Here is a 26756-nt window from a genome sequence, read left to right on the forward strand (position 1 = left end):
TACCTAACCAACTTATCCAAACGAGTGCGACCTCTTAATGTTCTTGTTGTTTTGGTCTCTAGAGATTCCAATATTGTGGCAGAACTTGCAAAATTTGCAGTATTCACTTCGTTAGACTTCTCAATCATTGGCATTCTTGTACTCTATTTTCCACAAGATGTCATTGTTTCCACAAAGAAATGAGGAGATACAATTCCAGAATCTTGTTAAGTTCTCCGATGACACAATTCCTGCATGCATTGATAACTTGTCAGGCATTCATAAAAATATACTATGCAACGCATACTACACAAGAAATTAAGTATTCACTTCTTTACTTTTTATCTACCTCAAATTGTAATATTATGAACAATGGGGGTATTATGGTTCTGATTAATTATCTCTCGGTAAATTATTAGGTTCATTCTAATCAATGATTCATAATTAACTCAAAACTACAAGAATCACAATCACAATCACAAAAGAAGGAATATGTTTCATGTTCAAATAAAATCTATCCCAATACAAATAAACTCCATTTACAACTAATGAACAATAGTCAAAAGACTAGAAACCTGTGATGGTGGTTCATACCATGTAGGATTGAACTTAATTATTGTCTACCCAAGTGTCATCACAATCTTCATGAATGCATGGTGGTTTATTTTCATCTATTATGTCAACATCCATTGATAGAAACTCTCTTGTAAAACATTGATAGTGGATTACATCATTTTCCTTCTCATCACCATTTATGTATTCAATGTACTCCCTGGTAGCACTACAAGAAAAAAACCTTACAACAACGGTTTTTCACCGTTGTCGTAGCCACTTTCAGACTGTTGTTAAAGGCTGTGTTGTTAAAGGGGGTACCCAAAGACAACGGTTTTTAACCGTTGTCTTTGAAGACAAAGACAACAGTTTTTACAACGGTGAAAAACTGTTGTCTTTTCCTTCAAAGACAACAGTTTTTCACCGTTGTCTTTGAGCGTCTACATTTAATAACAGGGTATTCAACAACAGTTTTAAACTATTTACGACAACAATGAAAAACCGTTGTCTTTTTTGATAAAAAATATAAAAAATATTAAAATTTATTATACAAATTTCTAGTATTATAAATCATTCAAAATACTAAATTTGTAAATAAAATTTAACATATAATTTTCTAACATTCGAAAATAATATTTACAACATTCCGAAGAAATTTCAAAAGCAGCCAACAAAATGACAACGACACTATTAAAACAAAGGTAGAACAACACAACATCCTAATCCTAGAAGAGTAACACAACATCCTAATCTTGATATCCAGTTTTGAAGAGTTGGATCATTTGAACTACTTTTACCATGTACAACACTAGAAGAGTAACAAAACACTGCTTCTTAATTCTCCTAATCCTTCATCTTCTTCATCCTTGCCATGTTTGCATCGTACTTGGATCGAAGTGGACCAAGTAGATAAAGAAAGAAGATAAACTAAATGCCTTCATCTTCTTCATCCTTGCTTCTTAATTCTCCTAATCCTTCAAACTCCACCTGTAAGAAGAAGATAAAGAAATGTCACTTGATCTAAACTAAATGCCTATGAATAATAAAAATGCATTTTCCTGTTTAATAAAGGATGTGATAGCTTGTTTCAACTAATGCATTTGTTTCACCATATCCTATATCAATGAACAAGCTAATGCATTTGTTTCAACTATTTCCTGAGCAACTAAATTGTATTGCTGAATGCATTGTGCCTGTTAGTACACTCAAGTAAGACTGTGACTTAACTTAATAAATTGAAATTATGTTAAATTATATATCTGAAATAGTCATGATAAAGGAAAATTGTAAATAATATTGTGACAGAGGCTATCTGGAACAATCTTGTAAGAATAAAAGGTTATCTTTAGGATCATTACTAACCGAAACAACTTGAGAGCAAAGCATTGAAAATGGACCTTTGATTTCACTGTTGCATTGGTATGGAATAACACCATATGTACACTTAATAAGTGAAATTTGTAGCATTGAACTGTACCGTCAAAAATCCTCCAATGGACAAACTACAAGTATGTTAAACTATCTCTCTAAATAATTACACTGGGAGCAAAGCATGGCTAAATACATCATCAATTAGGAACAAACTACTAAGAATAAAGAAAGGAAGAATGTAGATGAACTGAAACAACTACTGGCTAAATACCTAAGTGGATCTTCAAAAGTATAGTTATATTGCAAAATTGTTTAAGCGTGGCTCTTGAGTATGCAATATCAAACAGTATAAAGGAATCCAAAAGAAGAATGCATGTGCACAAATGTTAGGAAGGTGAATCCAATGGTCAATTGCATTTTATGGACCTGAAGAATTTTAACTTTTTTACGCAGATCATCAACTAATCTTGTGGTTGGTCTTTCTTGAAGTTCTCTTCTTATCTCCAAAAGAGCACTATCCTGCAAGAAAATAGAGATATAGAGATTAGGAACTGTAAGCATTGCTATTTTATCAAATCTAATTGTGTTAATAAAGGATGTGATAGCTTTAAACATGTCCAAGATCATATTGTTGTGCCGAGAAATTGTGATAAAATTTTAATTGAACTATAATTGTTGGTCATCTCAAATGCCAAAATGTTGCAACTTATACTTCATATCAGTTATCGTATAAAAAATTAGGTATAAACAAAGAACTGAAACCTTTTCATTGATTAGTGCATTCAACTTCTTTATCTCATTCAAATGCTGCTCCCTCCCCTTTAATAATGTGGATTCCATGTTATGAAGCTCCATATTCAACTCAGAGATTATTTTCTCCTTTGCATTCAAGGAGCTCTCCAACATAATGTTCATCTCCACATCACTACAACAGATGCATTAAAAAAAAGAATTGAATAATAACCAGGGAAAAATGACAACATCTAATAAAAATTTGCTTTAAACAAAACAATTAATTTCATCAATTATGAAATGGGTGCAACAATTGCAAACATCAAGGAATTTAATTTATGCTAATTGGAAAAAAATGAATTGAGCAAAATGTTTTTAACATACCAATAAAAAGTTGTATAGATCAAGATCTATGCATAAAAGGTATTACAAAATACAGGAATGAAATATAAAAAAACTAAAGATCAAAGATCAGTCTAGCCCTAGGTAGGCTTAACATCTAGGCATGCAAATTACTATGTAGCTTGAACATTAATATAATGAAACATTGAAAATGCTTCAATGATCACTTGAACTCAACCAAATAGCCTAGGACTTATCAATCAGATAGTTACAACTTTCAATTGTTGTCTTTGTACCGATTGGTGAAGAAATATTTGTCTATTTTGTAAGAAATAGAGTATAAAATATTTTCTTGTCTTCATTGGTTTCGTCTGTTGATTGCATCTGGGAACGGAAAGTCCCTGCACAAAAAGTAATAGTAAAATATTATAAAGTAACTTGGCAGAAAAATAAAAAATAAATAAGTGATACAGAGAATATAGGAATAATAATACAGAGAATATAAGAAATACAAATAAACTGAAAATCTCTGTAGACAAGCATAATTGCAACATATTCTGTCGTGTTGTATATATATTTACCAAATGCATTTTCCTTCCACATGGTTGAACTCTAAAAATAATTCAGAAAGTACCCCAATAATAAGACTGACAACAGAAAATAGCTAATTGTATAAGACCTGAATAAAAGGGCCAAATTGGACATACCAAAGCATCAAAAGTAAGAAAGCACCCTCTTTTATCTGGAATCTCTCACGCAAATACAATAACCTAGCAAGCAAAATTCTGGAAAAAACAAAAGGAAGTTATTTGAATTCCTCAACGACATTGAAAAATGGTAATTGAAAATAAAAATAAAAACAAATAGAACCACAAGCGTTGCAAGGTTAAACCACTGTTTCCAACTGTTTTTCAGTCTTTCCCCCTGTTACAACCATTTTGGAAGGAATCAAATGTGAGGAAAAAAGAGCCAAGTTGTTCCCTTCTTTACCCTTTTTGCCCTACCACCTAAGTAGACAAGGGAAATGATTACTATCACTCCTCTCTTGCTCTATTTAAGCTCCCATCTTCTCAAGTAGAGACAGCTTTAAGGTAACAAACAAACCATGCAAGGAAAATAAGAATAGGAATGGCCTCGGTAAGGAACAAAGTGTCAAATTAGAAATATTGCCCATGAAAACTATCGCTCAATTCATAACCTTAATTCATACAACATCCAAAGTGATGATTGAGCAAAGGTGTTTCAGAATTTCCTCATTCCAATCAATCAAACTAGAGAAGCTAGATGGGAAGGATCCATATTTAGTGATGACATGACAATTAACCTTAAGATCAACTACTCTGTGTATATTGGAAAGGAACCCCAAACATGATAACAAGTCTTCCATAGTGTCGATCAAAATCTATACCTTCAGCAACTTTACCCCTGCAATAGCATATTGATTAACTCTTAATATTGAGTTCTTAGTACAGATACCAAGAAGAAAGCATACACTGAAATGTGCATATGAAATAAGACAAAAATACAATAATATATAATTAGATAGTTACTAGCAAAACCTAATCCAAGAAGTTGAAAGTTCTCATTAAATGACTTGATTTTTCCACACAGGAGATAACCTAGTATGTCTGGTTTTATGTAACTATAATATTCTTTACTATAATATTCTTTATAACCTAGTATGTCTGGATTTTTATTATAATTTGAAAAAAAAAATCCATCTTTGAACTAAGGTAATTCTAATTAACTAGAGAATGAAACTATTTACTCTTCGAACATGACAGTAAAAGTTTCCAGTAAACTACTGTAGAAGCATTGTGTTAATAGAGAAACTTCACCTTATATATATAAATACATTTTTTGTTAAAAGGGAAAAGAATAAATATGACTTGACATTTGATACTTATTAAATGATGTAAACACAATTTTGTGACATAATAGACTAGTACACAGTTTTTCTTAGGAAATAATAACATGCCATGATGTTATTTAAATTCCATCCAGAACTCATATACTAATCCCCTAGTGCTCATACCTTCGCAGAGGATAACTCTTTGAGAAAGCCACAACTGAAAACCCCCTAGTGTCAAAATCAGCACCATAAAGAACCTAAAGTCAGTATATGAGTTAGAGTTCTACCTGGCTACAGGTTCTGGTCGAAACCAATATATGAATAAAGTTTCTAATATTAAGGTATGGAAACAACAAAGGTTCAAGGAAAGAAAAAAGTGGATACAACACATCAAGGCCTCTCCAGTTAAGTCTTTGCCCATGCAGTAAGCATTAAATAGCATGATCGGATTAGAGATTGATACCCAACCATTCTCCAAGTACTCTTGGAGCTTGGGAGTTTGTCCATGGTGGAACCATTTTGCTTCCTCAAAGTATGCTTTGCATAATTTCCCCACTGAAAATTAATATACCAACAATTGATTAATAACAAAGAAGCAAAACGAAGAAAATTGAAATAGTATTTATAATTTAATTTACTTCTTTCTTTAAGCCAGGCACAATGTCCAAGCCTTTCTCCTTCATCACCCAGTAGCCTTCTTCGTGCACCATGTTGAAGAGTGCAAAGAAACATAGTTTCATGTACTCTGGATGTAACGACCCAAATTTTCTCATTTTGAGCTCCAAAAATAATTCAAAAATATTTTTAAATGCTATAGAAAAATTCTAGAGATTTTTAGAAATTTTTAGAATATTTTTACGTAATTTTTGGAGTTCGTTTGGTATTTTTACCAAGAGGAAGAAGTTTAAAAAAATAAAAAAAAAAAATAAGTTTGTAGAAGCTGGGGTTTGAACCCAGCTCCTCGGCCCAAGCAGAAATCGGCCCAACCAGATGAGCTACACGGTTTTGTTAATCATATATGGAGCGATATATATTTAAGTAGTAGTTAGGAACAGTAAAATAAATTGGAAATAAAAGTGCGCGGCTGAGGAATCAAAGCTGTGACCTGGGATTTGGTTAAAGCCGGGCTGACCAAGTGTGCTAGCGATCATTTCTTATTTAAAAAGGAGAAATATTCTATTTAAGAAGTTGTTAATGAATAGGAAATAAATAGGAAGGAAAAATGGTTACAGCCAAGTTTCGAACCATGCGCTAGGCCTTAAGCAAAACGCAGCCCACCAACAGACCAGCCGAACTTTTCTTAATAAAACCCGAATCAAGTTGTATTTAAGCAATAGTTAGTTAACAGAATATTAAAGTTATAAGAAAAGAACTTAGGTTTTCCCCGTGACAAAATCTTCTCCCCTTTCTCTCGGCGACGGCGTTTTCTCTCGGGCGAAAAACGCAGCGAGCTTTAGGGCGTCTCCGGCGGCCGGCGAGCACCCTTCTCCGTGAGTTCTTCATACCTTTGTGATCCTCTCGTCGAGGAGAGCAAGAAGATACCAAGAGATCGTCGAGGAAGCATATATCCGAAGCCCTAGAAACATCCTTCTTCTCCGGTTGTAAGTCAAAGTATTCCAAGAAAAGGTGAGTTGCTACTCACCTGCAGTAGGATAGCTCCGAGGTTTTATTCCTTGTTTCTTTCTTTTTCTGGATTCTATTCTCTTCTTGTTTGGCCGAAGTATGCAGTAGGATTGTTGTTCTTGAGGTTTGCTGCCGTGAATCTCAAGTTCAGATTTGTTTAGGTTTGGAAAAGGAACAAATTAATCAGATGAGCATGTAGTTTAGCATTTCAGCTTGTAGAGATTCTGGAATAGATTTCTTTGTTGTTAGTTTTAAGCATACAGTATTTGATCCATTGGTTGTGTAGTATAGTTTTCAATTCCAGAATTTCTTTTGTTAAATCTGAGTATGAGGAATGGTATTTGTTTTGTTTTCCAGTAGCAAACCCCTTACTAGTTACAATGGTTTCCTTTTTTGTTGCCGGAGCATGTATGAAACCCTTGGATCTGTTAGTTTGCTAGTGGGCAAGAACAGCCCTTGCTGTTGGTTCCGGATTGTACATGCAGTTTTATTTGCATTTCGTAACCATGAACAACTTAATTAGAGCTTAGAACAACCCCTCTTAGAGCTTGTTACAGTCAGGATTCTAGTATGCTTTGATTCCATGCTTGGATTTTTCTGTACAGCAAGTGTTTCAGTGTTTCCTGTTTCAGATTTAGTGTGCAGTTTTAGAACCATTTAGTTACTGCCGTGAGTTTGATAAAGAAGAGGAGAAGAGATTTTTAATTAGATTTTAAGCTTCAGCAGATTTTAGCTTTGTTTGTGCCATGCATTGAAAAGAACAGCCTTTGGAACCTGCTGTAACAGATTATGGTTGCTAGGGATTTAGTCCTTCCTTGCCTTTGGAACCTGCTATTAGTTTAAGAACAGTTAGTTAAATAGATTTATTTTTTTAAGCATGATCGGCTTGTAAATGAACAACAATGAACAGATTTAATTAGGGAAGTTTCAGTTGGATCCTTAGTAGCTAATCCATACACGAAGTTTTAGTATATCATGCGTAGATGTTTGATAACAGCAATATCCCTTCTTATATCTCGGTTTCCATGAAAGGTGCTTATTTCCAATTACGTTAAGGATTATAGCATGTAGTAGTATGCTGATTCAGTTTCCCTTGCCACTAAATGAGCATGCACAACTTAGTATACTAGTAAGTTTGGATAGATTATTTGTTACTGGTTTAAGGGCAAGAATAACCTTGTTATAACAGTTCAGAATTAGTTTATTTTGCTCTACCTTACAGCATGTTTAGAAAGTCCAAGTTAGCTTTCAATTGCTCTATTTTACAGCATGTTTAGTAAGTCTAAGTTAGCTTTCTTTTGCTCTATTTTACAGCATGTTTAGAAAGTCCAAGTTGCTTTCTTTGCTCTATCTTTATAGCATGCAGATTTTTATAAGTAAATTCATATGTAGTATAAGTAGCTATTTGTGTGTTTTATGCATTAGTTTAGTTGTATACAGATTTTCAGGACGTAGGGTGTGTTCTAGTGCACACCAAGTGCTTGATAAAATGCTTAGCTCAATATAATGCTACAGTAGGCATTTTAATAGCTCAGTTAATGCAGTAGAAGCATTTAAAATAACTTATTTAGTCTTGCTTCAGCTTATATGGGACTACGGTCCAATGGGTGGGCTCCCACAGTCGCCTCTAGGTTCAGATAACCTAGTTAGAGCAAGGTAAGAAAATTAGCTATGAAATCAGTATTTTATTTTCAGCAGTAGGATTAGATATCCATTGAGTTGGGCTCCCACAGTCGTCCCTAGGTTTAGATAACCTAGTAAACCCTACTAGACTCGGAACTTGCAATCCCGGGTTTAGTTAGGGATGCGCGCACAGCAAGTACAGTTGCCGGGCCCATCAGCAGCATGATTATTATTTTAATCTATTATGTAAATAGTTTTCAAAACTTCACAAATTAGTTATGTGAATACAAGTTAGTCTCAGTTTAGCATTAATTAGTTTAGCTTAGGTATCAATTCAGTTTCTTATTGATACACATGATAGTTCTATGATTGGCTTTACATGTTAGTTTTTCAGTTAGTTTCTTCGCTATTTATGAGCATGATTAGCTATACATGTTAGTTTTTCAGTTAGTTTCTTCGCTATTTATGAGCATAAGTAGCTCTACATGTTAGCATTCAGTTTTAGCATGTTTTTATTTATATATATGCATATCGAGTTTTTGTGAGTAGGATAGCGCTCACTAAGCTTTTAGCTTATAGATACTATTTTCCTCCTACTGCAGATAAAGGAAAAGGAAAAGTATAAGAAGGAAGGCGACAAGGAGATGCTGTGACAGTGTGTGTGATGCCAGGACTATGGAGAGATCCAGAATTAGCTGGCAAAATTGTCAAGACTTTTCCCCTAGTTATCTTTTAATGTTATATTGAGATTGAGTTTATTTCCGCATTTGTTGTTTGATACCTCCTATTGTTGGAGTGATATGGTTGTTGCCATTGCTAGAGTAGTTTCATATTTTTATTGAGCTATTATACTGCGTGGTTGTGAAATTATATGTTCCAGCCGCCTGTGGCTGAGTATATTCTGTATGTATTTACGGATATGGTCACCGGTACAGGGGAGATTCTGCCGAAATTTTTCGGTAGGGTTTTCCTAAAGATTTTTATCATACCGGTTAAGTAGAGTTAGTAGTCAAGTAACGGTCATCCTTAGAGTGCAGTAGTAGTAAGAAGGGTGGTCGTTACACTGGAAGCTTGTCCATGGCAGTTAAGTCCCATCTGCAACAAAACTCACTCGATCTTAGATCGATACTCGTGATAAAACATATATACATGACTTGACGATGATGGTGAATGTACTGCTGTCACCTGTCGACGACATCAGTAAAGAGCTGGAGTTCATCCAAGGTTCCATAAACATCGTAAATATCATCAATCACTGTAATAAAACAGATTGCCTTTGTTTACATCATTCTGCATCTCCGGTTATCTGGTTCATAAGTGAAACCAACTGTCCACAGATAGCCCTCAGTTAATCTGTTACTAGAAAATGGCAGCTTCTCTGAAAGCCCGAGCCCGGACCACCATCTGCATTTAAAAAGTAATTAAACTTTGAAATTGTTATTATAAAAACATCGAAAGTTTGATTAATTAGATGCAGTTAATTTACCTGGAGAGCTCTTTGAGTTCACTCTTGTACGCATCCTAAACCATATTGAAGTCGAGCTTAGCAAACTCCAGGAGGAGAGGGTTGATGGTGTCGTCTCCACGGAATGCTTCAATGAACCACCTGTGCTGCACTCTCTCCAGCCGTCAATTCAGTGGAAGCTGCAGCGCATGGGCTACCTGATCTCTGAGATCGCCAGCCTCAGGAACAGATCCTTCCTCCATGAATTCTTTCAGCTGCTCAGTCGCGAAATCCATGGCTTCCTTTAGCACAGCCTCTCCTTCCTTCTCGATGTAGGAAGCTTCGTACAGACTCAGAAGCCCTCTGATCTGGTTCTCACAGCGAACTTCGAAGTTTCCAATCTTGTCTCTAAATGTCTCGAACAAAATTAATCACCCTTTGAGTTCCTCCAGGTCGCCGTCCATGAGGCTTCTCATCCTCGCAAGGCTCTCTCCTCCATCAGATCCCCCATCCGACCCTTCCTCGAACTCCATGCAACCCTCCCACCTCACGTCGCTGCCGTCATTGCTGCCGTGACCGCGCCTCCATGGCCATGATGCTTGGCCACACCGTTCGTTCCTGGAGTCGTCCTCTGGATCATGCGACCTCCGTTGCTAATCCTCCTTGGTTGCTCCTATGCTTGTGGCCTCTGTTGCCCATCTCTCTCCCTCCCCGCGACTGGTTCACGACGAGTCATGAAGGGGCGATGGGTTTAGGGCTTGGAGAGGAAAGGAGAAGGGGAGGCAGGTTTAGGGCTTGGAGAGGAAAGGAGAAAAAAAACGTGAAGTAGGTGAAGAAATCGACCAAAATTTGGGGGGAATGCGGCGGCAACAATTTGGGAAAGAAAAAACGAGGCGGTAAAAAATGGCGAAGGGAGAAAACAAGCGAAGGAAAAAAATAACTATATTCAACAACACTTAATAGACAACGGTTTTCAAAAACCGTTGTCGTAATCTCAAAAAAATACGCACATAGACAACAGTTTTCAAAAACTGTTGTCGTAGCCTTTAAAAATCGTTGTCGTAGCCCCAAAAAAACATAAATAGACAACGATTTTTAAAAACCGTTGTCGTAAGCCAAAAAAACTGTTCAAAGACAACGGTTTTTGTTAAAACCGTTGTTAAAAGACAAAAAGACAACAGTTTGGCATAAAACCGTTGTCGTTTGAGTGTTGTTGAATGAGGATTTTCTTGTAGTGTAGGTGTTGCAAGTACAACATGTCATGCAAAAACATAAGGATCTTCAATGTAAAATACCTGCTTTGCTTGATTGACCAAGATAAAAGAGTCAGATTTTAATCCAATTCTCTTGAGGTTTATCAACATGAAACCAAGATCATCAACTTTAATACCGTTATTATTCTCAACCCAATTACATTTAAACATTGTAACTTGAAATTTTTGGTAATCAAGTTTTCATATTTTTTTCATAACTCCATAAAAAAATCATTTCTGGTAAAACTGGATTTCTGTCCTTTGCACTAACAACTTGTATTGTCTTTGCGACTAAGCTTACTGTGGAGTTTTAAATAACTCGTATATCATCATGCTCTTTTGTATGATAAGTAACCCCATCAATCAAATAACTAGAGTACTTTAACACTTGATTGCTAGGTCTACATGCTATTATCCACTTCAATCTTTCTGATATTTGACTAGTGGAATGACCAACTACACTTGCAACCTATATTTCACAATATGATAACATTTGAACTTAGCTTTGAAAAAACCTATATTTCTATAATTATGAAACTTACACGATCATATAACCAGTTAATAAATGTTTGGTTATGCTCATCTTATAACCACCTTTTAGACTTAGCCATATGAAATTTTGCATTCAAAAATATCATGTGTTTCCTGATGAAATGATTAGGGATAAGTTAACCAATTGAATGTAAGAAAAGTGCAAGAAAGTATTAATAAGTTAGAGAAATTACTTGATATAAGCATCAACATCATTTTTCAATACATAACGATGTGCTTGATCCAACTCATCATGACTAGTGGAGTGCATTACTAAACTAGCTAGAGGCTTAGTGAGTTGTACTCATCGATGCCTTGATGGGATCCCAATTGTATGCACACTAGACATGTAGTCCAAGCAAAATTCCACATCCTCTTCAGTAATATAACTTTCGGCTATATACCCTTCAGTCTGATTGTGATTTCGCACATAGCCTTTCAAGATCTTCATGAATCTTTCAAATGGGTGCATATGTCTATACCACACTAATCCACATAATTTGACCTCCTGCACAAGACATAGTTAAATGAATCATTATATCAAAAAAAGATGGGGGAAAATATTTTTCAAGTAAACACAATAGCATTACAATCTCTCTTTGCAAATCATCCAACTTTGAGAAATCTATCACTTTATTATATAACACATTGAAGAAGTCACACAACAGAGTGATAGTATCTCTAACATGTTTAGCAAGACACCACGGACGGCCACTGGAAGTAATTGTTGCATCAAAGTGTGGTAGTCATGTGACTTAAGGCCAATAAGTTTTAGGTCCTTCATCGACACAAGATTTTTAACATTGGATGAGTAATCTGATGGGACCTTTATTCCTATCAAAGAATTACAAAATTTTCTTTTCTCATCCTTACTTAGTGTATAAGAGACTGCTGGCAATTATATTCTCTTATCCCCCATCATTGGTGTCAAATCAATCCTCACATTCATCTCCATGAGGTTTAGTCTTGTCGCTACTCCATCTTTTGTTTTTCGATGAATGTCAAGTAACGTACCAATGAGAGTTTCACAAATATTTTTTTTAATGTACATCACATCAAGAACATGTCGAATATGTAGATGTTTCCAATACTCAAGTTCAAAGAATATAGATTTCTTTTTCCAGCATGATTTTTCATCAACATCCTTTAATTGAAGCTTCCCACTTATTTTTCCCAACCGATAATTAATATTTTCAACTCTTTCTAAAACTTCATATCCAGTTAATGGTTTTGGTGTGAGGTTAAACTTTTGGTTCCTGTTAAATTCTTTCTTTTGCCTTCAATAAGGATGACTTTTAGGAAGAAACCTTCTATGACCTGTATATGAAATTTTTCTACTATGCTTCAACCTTATCAAATATGTTTCTTCACCACACTTTGGACATGCATGATATCCTTTCACAACACAACCTGATATGTTCCCATATATAGGAAAATCATTGATTGTCCATAGTCAAACAACTCTAAGCAATAAATTTTCTTCTCAATATGCATCATATGTATCAGCACCTATATCCCATAAGCATTTTAAGTCATCAATTAGAGGTGCTAAGTAGACATCAATATCATTTTTCGATTGTTTGGGATCGGAAATCAATAAAGTGAGCATCATAAACTTTCTCTTCATACATAACCTTGGAGGAAGGTTGTAAGTGATCATTACAATTGGTCAACAACTATATGCAAAACTCATCGAACTCTGTCTACTGATATGGCCAATCTTAGATTTCTTGGCTCGAAAGCAAAATTTGGTCAGTTGTGATCCATCACTTTCTAAGAGGGTGAATCAACCGGATGACGCAAATATCCATCACGAATTCTTTTATCAGCATGCCAAGTTAACTCCTTAGATATCACTTTGTTCTGAAACCATTTTTGAAATCTTGGAATAGGTGGGAAGTACCAAAGGACCTTTGCAGGAACTCCTTCATTTATCGTAGAATTTTTTACCCAACTTCCATCTTGACATCATGTAAATAGGGCAATTGGTAAAATCTGCATACTCCTTCCGATATAAGATACAATCATTAGGGCAAGCATGAATTTTCACATATTCCATCCCTAATCCACATAAGCTTTTCTTTGCATCATACAAAGAGAAAGGCAATTCATTATCATCTGGAAGCATTTCCCCCAACAAACTAAGTCAGTGATACTTTTATCACTTCAACTATATTTTGCCTTCAAGTTATATAATTTGACAAGTGAAGATAACTTTATAAATTTAGTACATCCAGGATATAAAGGCTTCTCAGCATCTTCAAGTTGCTTTTGGAATTGGTTTGGATTCTTAGCATAACTATCATGTGCAGCATGTAGCATATCCATATCTATAGGTTCCTCGGCAAAAGATTTGTGTTCATCTTGCCCTACTCGATCACTATCATTCATTGAATTCCTGATCTTAGATCTTTCCCCATGCCAAATCCATGTATGGTATGTTAAATCTATACCATTACAACACAAATGTGCTCATATAATGTCAACATCTTTCTTCTTTAAATTACCACATCTTGCACATGGGCAAGGTATTACATTCAGATCTTTAGCATTTAGTATTAGAAAGTGCAAGAAAGACTCTACTCCAACCTCATATTCATGCGATAACCTATTTTTTGACATCCAATCTATGTTCATTACTCGTACAACTAAGCAACCAATTGTAGGGACTAGACTTCATTTCAAGTAACTGAAATGAAATTAGATATTATGTCTAAGGTTCAGAAAAAATTGTATAGGGAGTAGACTTCATTTGTCTCTTATGTCTATTAGCTATTAAGTCCTAAACAGCATACAATTGTATCTGTTTCTTTTCAAGTAACTGAAATGAAATTAATTAGATGGAAAGATGTGACTTTTTCTTTTCTGTTTTTTGCAACAGGTAGGATGAGATATTTGATGGTGTGATATTGGTTTACGAAGTTAATATTCCCAGCAAACCTGCGAAGATCATATCAGGATTAATTCCACACATAAGAGTTACAGTAAAAACAAACTTGTTGCTTTTTTCACCTGAGCCAAGCATGCCATTAGGTACATTATCACTAGTCGATCATGCTGTTTTAATCCATCCATATCTGTTTGTCGATTGCAAGCTCCTTCTGTGGGATCAGAGAAGTCAGAGACAATCATAGGCACTTATTCATTTCTGGTTCTATTAAGTCTCTGCTCGTTCAGATCTTATCACATGCATAGTAAACCAGCACAAAGTGATGCTAGACAACTTTTTAATGCACCTGTGGGATGCAGACGGATCGACAACTGTTGCTCATTGTCTTCCCTCTGGCCTTTTCATTATTTCTCTTGTTAATGCATTAGCTATAACATTCTTTCTTTATATTGTTCATCCAATTGGTTATTTCTCATTTACCTGTTTTTCTTTTTTTTGAGACATACCATTACAACAGGATAATCAATTGGTAGCATAGAATAAACCTAATGCATTTCTTGTATCTATATTCTAGTTGAGTTACTGGACACTTGAATTTTTCAGAGGGCAAGGTTGTGAGGCTAGGGAGGGAATCAATTCATGTCGTTATGCTTGGGTTTTTTTCAGCAGCTATAATGTTCGAAGACATTCGTGAAGATCTTAAATATAAAATTGTAAGAAGTTTGTCTGCTATTATAATAGGATGGTAAGAAATTCCATTTTTTCTTAGTTCACTAGAGTTGTCTTTTCCCCATTGCAGAAACATTGTTGGTGCGATGTTGTTAGGGTAATAGTTTCATCTTTCATCCGACTTTTTTCTTGAAGAAGGGTTAGTGAGGCATCATGTTTTACCTTCAAATAGATAATAAAGTGAGTTTGGCTCTCCAGGTCTGAATGAGCCTTATATTTTAAGGCCGTCGTAGCTTGAGTCCTGGACTTAGCGGCTAGCCAAAGTTCTTCCATTTCTTGGCGAAGGGAGGACTGAAGGTCCTTGCTCTGCGTCATCTCGAATAAGGCTTCATCCTTCTAGACAAGTAATTGATTCAGATGACTAAGCTGTTGGCGCAACGATGACACCTCATCAGGCTCCACGATGGATTCCATGGTATGCAGAAGATAGTGAGAAAAACATAAGGGCATAAGAGAAGTCAATCCTTTATAAAGAGAAAGATGTGAAGAGTCGGCCTCGTAGCATACAACAAATGGGGAGTCGAGCCGCATTCAAGGACAAGTTACTTATCCAATGATTTGGAGAACTAACGCAATGGCACAGACATTTAGGAAAGGGTGCAACATTTGAGAACGTGGTAAATTTCCGAAGATCTAGGGAAAAGGAGCAATAGTTAAAGTCACAATGACAAAGCCAAGTGAAACCGGAGTCCGAGTCTAGTCAGTCGAACCTGAGCCTCCTTCGACTAGACTTGGAGGGGAAGCTTGTGATACGGTGCATAATGATATGGTCCAGTAGTCTGAAGTCAAGGGGATGTGGCAGTCAGAAATCAAGGGGATGTGGCAGTCAGAAGGCAAGGGGAGGTGACAGTCAGAAGTCAAGAAAACGTGACAGTCAACGTACAGAGTAGAACCGCCCGAGGCCATCCGGTGTATAAAGTCAGGGCGGAGTCTACCGATCAGGAAACCATGTCTGCGACAAGACGTGTGATCAGGGCAAAAGCCTGACCTGGCTTTACCGGTCGGGTTTCCTCAAGCTAGCTCGCATAAACAGATTTGTCATTCTCGGTCGGGTTTGAATCGAGATAGCATGGAGAAGGGGACTCTGGTCATGCCCCTTCGTCCATCCAGTCTGTTCCTCAGCACTTAGCAGACAGACCCGGGTTGCCTCAATCACACCCGGGTGGGACAGAAGGTGCTACGCGCCAACAGGTCAGGGAATTGTAACCACCTGTCAAAGAATAACTACTGCATGTCAGGAAATATTCTAACGATCGGGGTCATCTGCAAATAGAACCTTCCTCCAGTCTATAGGAGAAAACCACGTGTCCTCCATCACTCAACAAGTCCTGACACCCTCTGACAGGGGTCAGTCTCCAGAAGGTACGCATTGTCATATAAAAAGGGTGTCCTCTCCCTTGACAAGTACGCTCACTCGCACACTTGTCTACTTTTCTTCTTCCTTCATACACTATTCTTCTGGAGAAAAAAAGTACCTGACTTGAGCATCGGAAGGTTTGCTCCGGGGACTTTTTCCCTAGTTCTTGGTCTCTAACGTTCCATGTGTTTGTCTGAGTGTGCGCAGAGTTCCAGTATCGCCGGCTCAGACCCAGTAATCCTTCAAGGCCACGTAGGGGTCCGTTCGCCGAAGCCCGTACGACTGCAGCATCACAGTCTCTCCTCCATCAATACCAACGATACCTCATCTGATCTTCATCCGATTCCATTTTTGGACAGGATCAATGATGATAGAATTTTTGCTAGTTCCTCCCATAAACATCATGTCATTAAAACCGAAAGTGTGATACGTTTCCAAGTCAAAAGGTGAACCTTATCGATATCATTTTTCTTGATAATTGTTTAGTTTGTGCTAAATTTATGGTTATTTATTTGCTTGATGTCTGCATAAAATGTCAAATCTCCATCTCAACCTCTAGATGTGCATATTTACATTGTATTTCCCACATAATTCATTTATCTAGTACTTTTTCTATGCAATTCAGTAATTGCTATATTACAACTGACATTTCCCATGGAAATCTACATGAACACTATCTTACTTAATGGATCAATTAACTGCACCTTCTAACAAATCAAATCAACTTGAGATTGATCATAATCCATTTCTAACAAGATTGATCATACAATGTTTGTAAGGAATGGTGACTGCATTCCACATTCTCTTCTTTCATCTACATGAACCTTTAATATTCACCCAAATTACACTATACAATAACTTCAATAATTTTGTATCCTATAGTGTTCATGAAGAAATACTTCACATGTCTGGATCATAGCTTCCGTCTAACACTGGGTGCATCCGATGGTTGTCTAAATATGGGACAGAGCACGGATAACAAGTCAGACAGATTTCAATTTTTGTATTCCAACATTTCATTTTGGCGGTTAGTTTGTCGATTTTTACTATCATATGGTTCATCTTTGTACAATTGTTGCACACCACATTATTATCTGTGTTCATCTGAAGGAACTCTTTGGAATTTCAACAGAAGTTTGAAAACACAAAGCAATCTCGAAAAGGAAATGAATGAAGAAGAAGGTATGATAAACTCCATTGAAGGCAAGTTGCCAAACACAATGCACGGACACAAGTCTAAGATCATGATGTTGGAAAACATGCCTTTGGAAGCATTATTTATTAGCATCCGTAAGCAATATCAAGATCAACCCCTTGCCATAATGATGTTGTAGATTAAAATGTTTATCGGGGATGTTTATTAAATTTAATCATTTTATATTCCCGAGTTATTAGCAACAAGTTGATCTATATACTATAAATTTACGGGTTTTATAAATTGTACATTTGTGTTGAATTACAACACGTGCATTGAAGGTAATCTTGACAAATCCGTTTAAATTTTAGAAATATTTATTTTAAAACCTTTGGTTGTTTGTCCGTGAGCCCAAAATTTATCCCATCGGGAGGGCAAGAAATTAGCATATGAGGTACTGTTAATTTAAGGTATGAGATTTAAATTTTGACATAGTCAAAATAAATATCTTCCTTATGTATTAGTCATTATTCTAAGAACTAGTAATCATCTGTATATTTACCTCTTTCGTATTAATTCTAGAATAAATTGAATGAAAGACTATGGCCGAACACAGTCATCTTAAGATAATGGGAGTTAAAAATTTATGTAGCTCGAGGATATTTTTTTTTTATGTAGCTCGAGGATGTTTTTAATGAATTAGTGGATGAATTTTTTTCATAGGTAACGAAAAAAATTTGTTGGGCCCTATCACTGACACGATTAATAGTTTATATATATATATATTGCTCATCATCGTGCGACGTCGAACTTTTGCCCACCTAGCGTCTGTCGCGTCTACCACACCCACCTACCACCTCCTACTTAGCGTCCGACCGTTCGCCCATTGTCAGTGGCTTCTGACCGTTTGCCCGGATCCAAACTGTAATATGGAAAAACGTGAACCAAGAGGATGACAATCAATTGCGGTCGGATTCTTACAATGATCTGGTATGATCACGAGTGGAATTCGTCCGCTGCCGGTTCACGGCTAGATTGTGATCGGATTGCAATCGAAATATGACCGCAATTGGCCTTGATTCGACAGGACACGATCCGATAAGAATCCGACCATGATCCGATCAAAATCCGACTGTGATCCGACCGTGATCCAGCTGGTGCTGGTTGGGGTCCAACCTGAGGTGATCTGTCGGCATGGTCCGCATAGAGGCAACACTAGGAGTGTAAATGAGCCAAGCCGCTCATGAACTATTCGAAACTTGATTCGATAAAAGCTCGTTTGAACTCGTTTAATGAGGCTCGTTAAGATAAACAAACTAAGCTCAAGCTTCACAATATTCGGCTCGTTAGCTCGTGAACATGTTCATTAAACTCATAAATCAACTTTTAAATAAAATAAATAATAGCTTTGATATTAAATTTATAGATTTTATATTGGACTTATGAAAAACATAGACAAATATATTAAATTTATTTATTAGAATAAAATTATAAATTTTAACAATAATATTATAATTTTTTAAAACATATAATTTAGTTTTTTATGAATATTTAAATTTATAATTTATATTTATTAATCTCGTTTAGGTTCGATAAAAGCTCGAATAAGCTCGTGAGCCATGAATATATTCGTTAAATAAAGCTCGAACTCGGCTCGATTATAAACAAGTCAAACTCAAACATCCAAGAGTTTGACTTGACTCGACTCGACTCGACTTGATTACACCCCTAGACAATACTAAAAAAAATAAATATAAAAAAAAAACTTCTAACTTTGTATAAAAGAAGACTAAGACGGAAGAAAATTTATTTCCATTCACAAATTAATATTAAATAATAGATTTTCACCCGTTATGTTTTAAAGATAGTTTCATTTTGCCCTGGGCTACCTTGTGGGACCGACACCCCAAATGACATTTAAATCTAATATAGGTATGTTATATTTGAAGAGTTTGAAAAACTCCTAACTTTATCTTGGCATCACCTAATCTTTTTGGCTATCTTAATTTTATTATTTTATTAAAAATCTTCTCCCTTTATTAACTAGAAATCTAAAATAAATTTACGTTATTATCTTTTTTTTTCTATTCACACTAAAAATAATTTCAAGATTTATTAATAATTCCACAAACGAAACAATCAGTGAACTAGAGTTCGAGACTCAATTACGGCATATTATTATGAATTTTTCTCATCATTAATTTTCTCTAATTGTTTTATATAAAAAAATGTAGTTCTCTTTAGTCTCACATCTTAAAATTGACAACACTATGATCAAAAAAGTTTCTATAAATATTTTAGGTCGACAATGTTAAAAAATAGACTTTTCTTAGTTTTTTTTTACTAAGATAAGTACAATAATAAATTAAATTAATTTTTTTCATAGGAAAGTCATAAAGATGATACTCGGAAATCCAAACAATTCGAATTTTCAAAAATCCAAATATTCAGATTTTCAAAAGTTAAGTACTTTATTCTAATGACTCTACTAATTACTCTACTTTAATATTTTAATGCTAAAATGCTTTAATTAATATAATTTCATTATAAAGGATCAATGTGCGCGTGAGCACGGTCATTAGTTTAAAAATAAAAAATAAAAAAAATCATTTAAGAAAATGACATCAGGTCGTGGACGGTCCCCAGAGTTGGTTTTCTCATCTCTCCTAATATCCTCATATGCTGACCTCAACTAATTTTTTACCTTTACACCTTTTTCTTATTCTCACATTCACATTTTTTTAAAATTTTGTTTGTTTTATTTTTATTGGTTTTATTTTTTTAATCAATTTTTTATATTTTTTTTTATCAATTTTATTCTTTTTGAGTAATTTATTTTTTATTATAGGTTTATAATCTTTTATTTATTGTTTACTTGTAGATTTTAAGAGTTATATTTATAAAAAAATTTAAAAGTATAAAAATTTTAAAAATGATGTAAGCGTATGGTATCTCTGACGTAATGGGATCGGTACTAGGGGGCTGTTAATATAGCGGATTTATATTTTAAAAGTATAAAAATATGGATCAAAATAAAAATTATATACATAAAACGAATAAAAATATTAACAATTAATAGTAAACACATTTATAGCTTACGAATAATTTTTTTTCAAATGAATAGTACATGTAATAATACATAAAAAAATATACGAAAATATATAAAAATAAAAATTTTAATCAAGGGAATAGAAGTTATGATATGTGTTAAGGATTGGAGGATGGGTAATTAAAAGAAAAGGAGATTCTGACATATATCAAAGATAGTGAAAAATTTTGACATGTGTCAAGAGTTAGAGGGAGGTAATTTTAAGAGAGAGGAGGTTCTGACATGTGTAAAGAGTTGGATAAGAATAATTTGAATATTGAATTAAGAAAGTAATTTAAAGAAAGAGAGAGATTCTGACTATATTAAAAATTATATAAAATAAAAAAATTTGATAAAAAATAATAAATAAAATTGATTAAAAAATAAAATTAAATAAAATTGGGAAAAATAGGAGTATAAAATAAAAAATTTGATGAAAAAAATAATAAATAAAATTGATTAAAAAATAAAACTAAATAAAAATTAAATAAAATTAAAAAAAATTATAAGTAAAGAAGTTAGGGGAAAAAGGTTATTTATATGGGAGACAAAATCTGAAAAGGGAGGAGGGAGAAGAAATTTATAAATTTTAAAAATATATAAGTATTGATGAAAAAAATAATAAACAAAATTAATTTAAAAAATAACATTAAATAAATTTAAATATAATTAAAAAAATAATAAATAAAATTAATTAAAAAATAAAAGTAAATAAAAATTTAAAAAATATATAAGTATTGGTGAAAAAATAATAAATAAAATTAATTTAAAAATAAAATTAAATATAATTGTAAAAACAAAAATACAAAGACAAAAAAAAGTAGAAATGGTATTCTTCCCCAACGTGAGAGCGGTTCGGCCCGGCCCAGATCGGGACATCCGATCTCAAATTAGGGTTTCTGGTTTGTTTTCCCTACTTACTCCTCTATATAAGAGAACGGCAGATAGTTGAATCTCCGTCTCAAATCCGGGACGGCGGGACGCTGTCGTGGAGCCGGCGCCGTCTGCTGTTTTTTTAATTTTTTTCTTCGATTTTGTTGATAAAGGTAAAATCTTTGTTTGTTTAGTTAGATGGCCATGATGAAATCAAATGCATGTGCCGGAGACGGATTCGTCTATCGCTGACGGTAACACAATCCCTCTAAGAAGTTCTGAGTCATCCCTTTGATTCTCTCCTTTACTCTTTTCGGATTATTCTCTTTTTTTTTTTTTGCTCGAATTATTTCTTTTACTTGGTCGATTTGTCGATGCTATGCTTATTCGAGGTTTTATATTTGGGGAAATGAAGTGATGTGAAATTTCATGGTCTGTCAATCCACTGATTTTTCATGATGTTTCTCATGATATCCCGACAGGTTCTGATCATTCTCCCCATTCGGATTCCTAAATCTTTTTTTTTCAAGATTTTTTGTTTTAAATCTCAAAAAAATAAAATCAAATACAGTTCTTTACCTCCAAATGTTGCTTTTTTTGTGTGGCTCTTATCTATTTTTCTCATTTATCAATCATACTATTCGACGAAATTTTCATTATGTCGAAGTCTTTCATCTACAAATTGTCAGGGAAAGATCCTTTATCTTTTCTTTGATACTCCTCTCTACTTCGAAAGAATTACTATGTATCTATTTATTAAGAATGGTATTCTATTCATGATATTCAAAATATCAATGCCATAAATCGATCAATTCAATTTCTATTTATTTAACAAATTCTCCAAGTCAATTCAATTTGCAAAGAGACTTGGTGTTTAAAGGGTATTGAATTTGATCAAGAAATTGTTCTCATAATTGAATATTTGTCTTTATAGTTGTTATTTGAAAAGATATTTTCTGAATATATCAAGTAGATTTTGAAGGTTGTAAGGGATAGAATTTGAAGATAATAGATAAAGTAATCGTCTAAACAATTAAATAATTAAGATTATGAATCATATCTTAATAAATTTTATTCTGATTTTGTTCTTTAGAAATGTTTGATAGATCAAATAAAAGGGTGTCAATTTGGTTGAGTTGTTTTTATTTTTTTTTTTAAAAAACCAAACTCGAATAAATTCTTAACTCGAATTTAATCTGAATAATACATGATTTTTTTAACTCTGTTTTTTTATTTTTATTTTTTTATTTTTATTTCAATATTTTATTATGATTATTATATATATATAAGTATTTTAATTTTTAAAATAAAATGTGGTTTAATTGTCATGCTCAGTTTTTGTCAGAAGAAATTTCGGCAACATTTTTTTTTATACTGATGATAATATGAAATTATTTTATAAGGTCCTTGGGGTTATATATATCTCGTTAACATGGTCGGAATAATAATAATAAATATAATTAAATAACCACTCGATTTATATATATTGCAATCTCGGGTTGATACAATTATGTAGTTTATATTTGAAAATTATCTACTCTATTAGAATGACGTAAACTCTATAAAATTCTTTGAGTACAAATATACACATCATATATATATATATATATATGAAATGTAACAAGGAACTAAAAGACTAAAAAGTAGAAAATCGACCTGACGCAAAGTGGGGATTAGCGACTGGAATCATCTGATAGCATCAATTTGAAATGATAACATCAATGGGGTAAGTCAAATTCTCTGTGGGTATCAGATTCATATGCATAGTATAAAATAACTCGTAATAATAAATATGTGTACAGTCTCCTGAAGTAATGGAAAATGTATATCTGTAAGAAAATGAGAAGTTGTACTCATTAGGACCTTTATCAGAATAATAAGGTCGTCAGACCAAAAGTAACATGTCATTGTATGCATGTCAAATATATGTATGCATCCAATATGCAGCAAATAAAATGCAGTAAACATAAGCAATAAATGCAATCATGCATATGATGTAAATGACATGATCATCCCTAATGTCAATCAGCCATTTCACACACGATGAAGAAAAAAGTTGATAGGACTATAACAACTGTGCACTCTGTCGTTACTCTTCCTGATGAGTGACCGAGTGGACAGGATGTTGTCAGAGTACATCTATCCTCCTACCCCAAATCATAAGTGGGGAAGCTCAATACTCTCATCTCCCTGAGACAGTCCAGAGGAGGGATCTCTATTGGCTACCACGTTGCGTCACGCTACCCATAAGTGGACCAATGGAGCTTAACAGAGCAAAATTGTCACACACACCCTGACTGATATACCACTAACCCATGAGTGGTTGTGTGCAAATCCATGTAACTGGTGATGTATTCAACAATAATGGAGCTGTCAATCGCTCAACATACAATCATGCAAGATGATGCATGACACTAAGCATGAAATAATCAGATATAGGTACATATGTCAGATATGGTAAATGACTAGTCCGGTGTATCGTAAGGCATGGTATGTCACTACATCTATGATCATAAATAGTCATGAGAATAAATAAGATGGTATAAAATATAAATGCAAAATAGATAAAAGCATACAACAGGTATCGTGTAGTGGCATACCAAAGCAAAGATAAACATAATTATTACTAAAGGCTATAATCTACTACGAATATTAACATGATATATCAAAAGAGATAAGTCAAGGTACCCGTCTCAAAAGTAGAGATCATCTCCAAAATAGATCTCACGTCGAGACACCATCTCGAATCAAAGTCTTGTAATATTAAATATATACGGATTTAGCTAATTCCTTTATGCATTAATTAGCTAACCATTAATTCAAATCCAATTAGATTTATCTTAACCCATTTCACAACTACATTGAATTAGGTATCCCTAACAATCTACAATCAAATTTGATTAGATTAATACATGGACCAACCCAAACTCACCCAATTCATTATTTAGTTCAATCACAACTTAACACAAAACTTACCCAATTTCCGATGCCTCAGCGCTGCTCCAATCCTGAAGAACCTACTACCAAATTTCTGGCCATGGTTGTTGAAAACAAATCAAATATCCTATGGAAATCCAACCTCTACAAATTAACCCAAAGCATGCTAAACTTCTAAACTCTGTCCACAGACCCCCTTACCTCCTCCACGCTCGTTTTGGCTTCCTCTCCAGGAAATCGCAGATCTGTCCCAACAATTTTCACTACCTCTAAGGTCCTCTAACCTACTGCAGTGGTCAGAATCCAGTAGGAAAGTCCTTGCTGCTAGGGTCCTGCAACCAGAGGTGTCGGCAGGAAGGTGTCGGCAGAACTACTTCAGGGGTCAACGATCGGGCAGAAGGAAACCAAGGAGAGATCGACGGTAATACCTCAACACCAGCGCACGTGAGGAAGAAAACCAAACTAGGGCACGACGAACAGAGAGTTCAAACGCTCGGCTTCCAGCGAGCTATTGGTGTCCACGATTGGGAGAGGTGAGAGCGTTGGCGATGATAGGCGGCAACAGACAGGGACGGTGGCGGCAGTGGCTGGCAACGTCGGGCATTGACATCTCAAGGTCGTGACACAGCAACACGAAAGGTTAGAGACCGACGGCTTCGCCTTGGATTATGCCAAGTGCTCGGCACTAGGGCAGAAAGAAGGTGGCTCTGCTCGGTGATCGGAGGAAGAAAACAAAGGGGAAAGAAGAAGCGACGACGAGTAGAGGAGGAGAAGGAGATGGGGTCGAGAAGAGGGCTAGGGCACGGAAGCATGGGAAGAGGATCGAGCCCGGGGAAGAGTAGGAGAAGAGAAGAAGAGTCGGGCACGACGTCGTTCAATGGCGTAGTCTAAACAGACTTTCTTGTGACCTAATATTTATCCCCGTAACCTATACCATACGGCCTCTAAAAAATTTACAGAAAATTTCTAAAAATTTCATAAAATTCTGTTAAGATTATTCCTCTATTTAACCTTATTATTTAATTATTATTTGTTACCATATTTTATATAAATTCTAAAATATTTATTAAATTTTAAATTCGGGTCCATCTCAATTCACTCTAAAATTTTCAATTCTAAAATCTTCCGATCCAAATTTGAAAATCTCTAATCCTTCAAGTTGACTTGGATTGTTGAGTACTCATTAATGAAAAAAAAAGAAAAAAAATTGTAAATATAGATGAAAATAAGTATTTGCATGGTAATCGATGGATTATTTTTTTTAAAAAAAAAACTTATTGAAAAATAAAACTACAGAAATTTGTTAAATTGACAATATATTTTTTTTTATTAATATGAAATTATGTGCATGAATTTATTAATAACACAGAAGAGGGCCATATGTTAGATAATTATTATTAACTTTTAAGGAATTGATTTTAAAATTAAAAGATTTGAAATTAAAACAAAATAAGTTGTTACCAAAGTTACTAATCAAATATAACTCATCTATATATATTCATTATAAATCATACATAATGGATGCACGAAAATAAAGATGTTATTGTCTATAAATAAGAATGTATAATAACGTGTCATGTTTGCTCATAACTTTGGTATGTTTAACTATGATAGTATATTGTTCTTTTGAAAATTACATAAGGTTGATATGGAGGTCATTATGACAATCGATTAATTTATTCGTTATCATATTTGGTGTTGTGTATCCGAGAGGGCTTTTTGGTGATGTTTATTTATGAGTTTCACTCCATTATTACTCAAAGGCTATTATGAAAGGCGCTTATAGAGTTTGGGAGGATTATCTTTGAGCCATGGATGATCATGAGCAATTTCAATTCGATATTATCAATTCATGATAAGTAAGGAGGCTCTCTAGTCATAAACCATGAGTAATTTTCAAATATTTTTTCACGCATGGGGTTTAGTGGACTTTCATTCCATCATATTGCGGCTCACTTGGTCCAACAGTACCGTTTCTTACAAATTAGATAGAACTTTAGTGAATTCATATTGGTTGATGGCAAATTTTAAAGTTTGTGCGGAATTCATGGCTCTCATATGTCTATTGGACCATTCTTGTGGCATAATGCATACCTTAGCGAAAGATCGAGCTCTAAACGAGTCGTTCAAGTTTCTCAATATGTGGTCGTTGTATGAAGACTTCAAAAGGGTGATGGCGGACTCATGGGCAACCCTAGCCATTGGGAAAGCTCAGTTTGTACTCAAGTCAAAATTGAGCAAGTTGAAGGCTGGTTGAGGGAGTAACAAAAAATAGTTTGGACACATTTCGAAGAAAACAAGAAGGGCAATTGCAAATTTACAAGAGATACAAAAAGGTATTCTAGCGAGAGGGGCTATCCCCACGAACTATAGTCGCATGTGGAAGCAAGTCACTCTTCTTGTGGAGGTGGATAAGCAATTCTATCAATAAAGGACAAAGAATGT

At 34.5% G+C, this 26756-nt stretch overlaps 1 protein-coding gene and 2 non-coding genes across 3 annotated transcripts in view; all 3 read left to right on the top strand.

Annotated features, from left to right (window-relative positions):
* Positions 1-13821: 13821 nt before the first annotated feature.
* The window catches only part of LOC122019319, a 32854-nt gene continuing 19919 nt past the window's right edge, over positions 13822-26756 (top strand). The window contains exons 1-3 of the mRNA XM_042576798.1: positions 13822-13830; positions 14188-14335; positions 14796-14937. Coding sequence (XP_042432732.1) covers positions 13822-13830; positions 14188-14335; positions 14796-14937 — 299 coding nt within the window. The remainder of the gene's footprint in view (positions 13831-14187; positions 14336-14795; positions 14938-26756) is intronic.
* Positions 21574-21660, top strand: LOC122022160. The gene has a single exon (XR_006122888.1). It is a non-coding gene; the product is annotated as a small nucleolar RNA U61 (small nucleolar RNA).
* Positions 21784-21867, top strand: LOC122022165. Its single transcript, XR_006122891.1, has one exon. It is a non-coding gene; the product is annotated as a small nucleolar RNA snoR14 (small nucleolar RNA).

This window comes from Zingiber officinale, chromosome 9A (genome assembly GCF_018446385.1).
Source record: "Zingiber officinale cultivar Zhangliang chromosome 9A, Zo_v1.1, whole genome shotgun sequence".
Lineage (NCBI taxonomy): Eukaryota > Viridiplantae > Streptophyta > Magnoliopsida > Zingiberales > Zingiberaceae > Zingiber > Zingiber officinale.